This window comes from Sinocyclocheilus anshuiensis, unplaced genomic scaffold, assembly GCF_001515605.1.
Source record: "Sinocyclocheilus anshuiensis isolate Anshui unplaced genomic scaffold, SAMN03320099.WGS_v1.1 scaffold922, whole genome shotgun sequence".
In the NCBI taxonomy this organism is placed as follows: domain Eukaryota; kingdom Metazoa; phylum Chordata; class Actinopteri; order Cypriniformes; family Cyprinidae; genus Sinocyclocheilus; species Sinocyclocheilus anshuiensis.
The window spans coordinates 597,958-600,348 of NW_015539883.1; the positions used below are offsets into that span (position 1 = coordinate 597,958).

The following is a 2,391-nucleotide window of genomic DNA, read 5'->3' on the forward strand; positions in this document are numbered from 1 at the left end:
GGGTCAGCTGGCCAATCAGAGCAGACTGCGCTTGTCAAAGGAAGGGGCTTTGTTGAAAACGACGTGTTTGAGAGAGGCGGGGCATAGAGGACCTACAATAATGTACAGTATTTGAAAAATAATGTGTTTATTGAACATTAAAACATGTCAACATATGATACATCTGATACACCAAATACACAAAATAATGATCTTTAAAAAAGCATCATATGACCCCTTTAATTAAAATGCATGATGCAGTGTGTGTTTGTGTCAACTTGCTGTCAAAACATTAAAACCGTTTTAAATATTCAGAATTGATTTGGATCAAACAAATAAATATTTTTGAAAACACTAGTTGACATATTGCTACAGTATATCAGTAGTTTGGACATATGTTTGGTATTTACTTCATATTTTGGTATTTACTTAAGACGAATGCACAAAGTTAACTTTTAGCCAAAAAAAAAGTATATAAATCTTTAGAAACTGACACAATCCTAATTCTAGCATTCTTATAGGATAATTCAGATACATTTGCTTAAAGGGGTCATATGATGCTTTTTTAAAGATCATTATTTTGTGTATTTGGTGTAACAGAATATGTTGACATGCTTTAATGTTCAAAAAACACATTATTTTTCAAATACTGTACATTATTGTAGGTCCTCTATGCCCCGCCTCTCTCAAACACGTCGTTTTCAACAAAGCCCCTTCCTTTGACAAGCGCAGTCTGCTCTGATTGGCCAGCTGACCCCGAAACGGTCGTCCATAAAATGTATTGCTGTTCTGTTGTAAGTAATCTTAAAGATTCCTAAATGCATCTACTTTCGGAAGGCCAAATAAAGTGCTTTTGCTTTCGCCTAGAAACACACAGCGTCTCCCTGACATGGCTGCATCAACACTAACTGCGGTTACTGAAACCACGCCTTCTTTCTTTGCGTGCACATTTGGGCGGCATTATGCAAATATTTCCACATAGTGAGGTAGATATGTGGGGGCGTGTTAGAATGAGCCGTTTTAGGGGGGCGTGGCAGAGTCTTAACTTTGATAAAGTATATCTCTTTGGTTTTGAGACTTTAGTCTTTGCAACTTCAGGGATCTTATCTATGCACAATCAGCTTGTAACACCCCAAAGAGAAAGGAAAACTTGAAATCGCATCATATGACCCCTTTAATATGTTCCTTCAATAAGAATATTGCAGTGTTGTTGTAAAGATTACAAAATAATATATATATATATATTATTTTTTTTTGGTCTTTGCACAGGTTTGCCCATTCAGGTTCGTGACACTGGGTTGTCCGTTAAAGATGAAGTACCGAGATCAGACGTGAATAAGGAGTATTACACTCAGAATATGGAGAGAGAGGTAATTTGTCAGTAAATTGCACATTTATTCATGTTTTATGATGTCTTCATTTGCAAAAAGAAACATTAAGTGGTTTCCACATGGTAACATAGCATAGTAAATGCAAATACTAAACTGCTTTAAGTAATAAGTAAAAGTATCTGTGGGTTTTGACCTGTAGATCGCTAACTCTGATGGCACAAGACCCGTGGGGCTGCTTGGGAAGGCACCGAGCAGCAGCGATATGCTGCTGAAACTAGCTCGTACCACACCGTATTACAAGAGGAACAGACCACACATCTGTTCCTTCTGGGTGAAGGGGGAGTGCAAGAGAGGGGAAGAGTGTCCGTACAGGTGAGCAACACCTCAAGAATCTTTTATGGGTGTAAAATCATGACCCATGATTCTTAATTTTACGCTGTGTTGTGTCAGAAAACACCCAGTGTTGGTTGTCATGATTTTAATTTTGCTGCTTGTGTCTTGCATCAAGTTGCTTGCTTAGTACACCTTATGCACTTTTATGGAGTGATTTTTTTAATGAAATATGCTTAAGGTATGAATTATGTATGAGTGATTATGAATTTTGATTACATTTTTGACATGAAATGTATTGCTTTAATATCAAAGGCATGAAAAGCCCACGGATCCAGATGACCCATTGGCTGATCAGAACATTAAGGACCGTTTCTATGGCATTAATGATCCTGTGGCTAACAAACTCCTGATGCGGGCCACCACCATGCCCAGACTGGACATACCGGAGGACAAGTCTATCACCACACTCTATATCGGAGGGCTGGGAGAAGACGTTACAGACTCTGAGCTCAGGTAAATGCACTTCAGAGTTCATCAGGCTAAAACTATTAAAAATATTTTTGTCAATTGAAAAAAGCTAGAAATATTGCTAAAAATAATATTTTTTAAAAAGAACAAAAGCTGATAAATCTCGTAACGTAACAATCTCTCTCTCTCTCTCTCTCTCTCTCTATATATATATATCTATATATCTCTCTCTCTATGTCTCTCTCTCTCTCTCTATATATATATCTCTCTCTCTCTCTCT

General features: G+C 37.4%; 1 protein-coding gene across 1 annotated transcript in view; it reads left to right on the plus strand.

Moving 5' to 3' along the window:
• Window positions 1-2,391, plus strand: part of LOC107685490 (pre-mRNA-splicing factor RBM22-like) — an 8,876-nt gene that overhangs the window by 2,162 nt on the left and 4,323 nt on the right. The window contains exons 5-7 of the mRNA XM_016482088.1: window positions 1,249-1,349; window positions 1,510-1,682; window positions 1,956-2,156. Coding sequence (XP_016337574.1) covers window positions 1,249-1,349; window positions 1,510-1,682; window positions 1,956-2,156 — 475 coding nt within the window. The remainder of the gene's footprint in view (window positions 1-1,248; window positions 1,350-1,509; window positions 1,683-1,955; window positions 2,157-2,391) is intronic.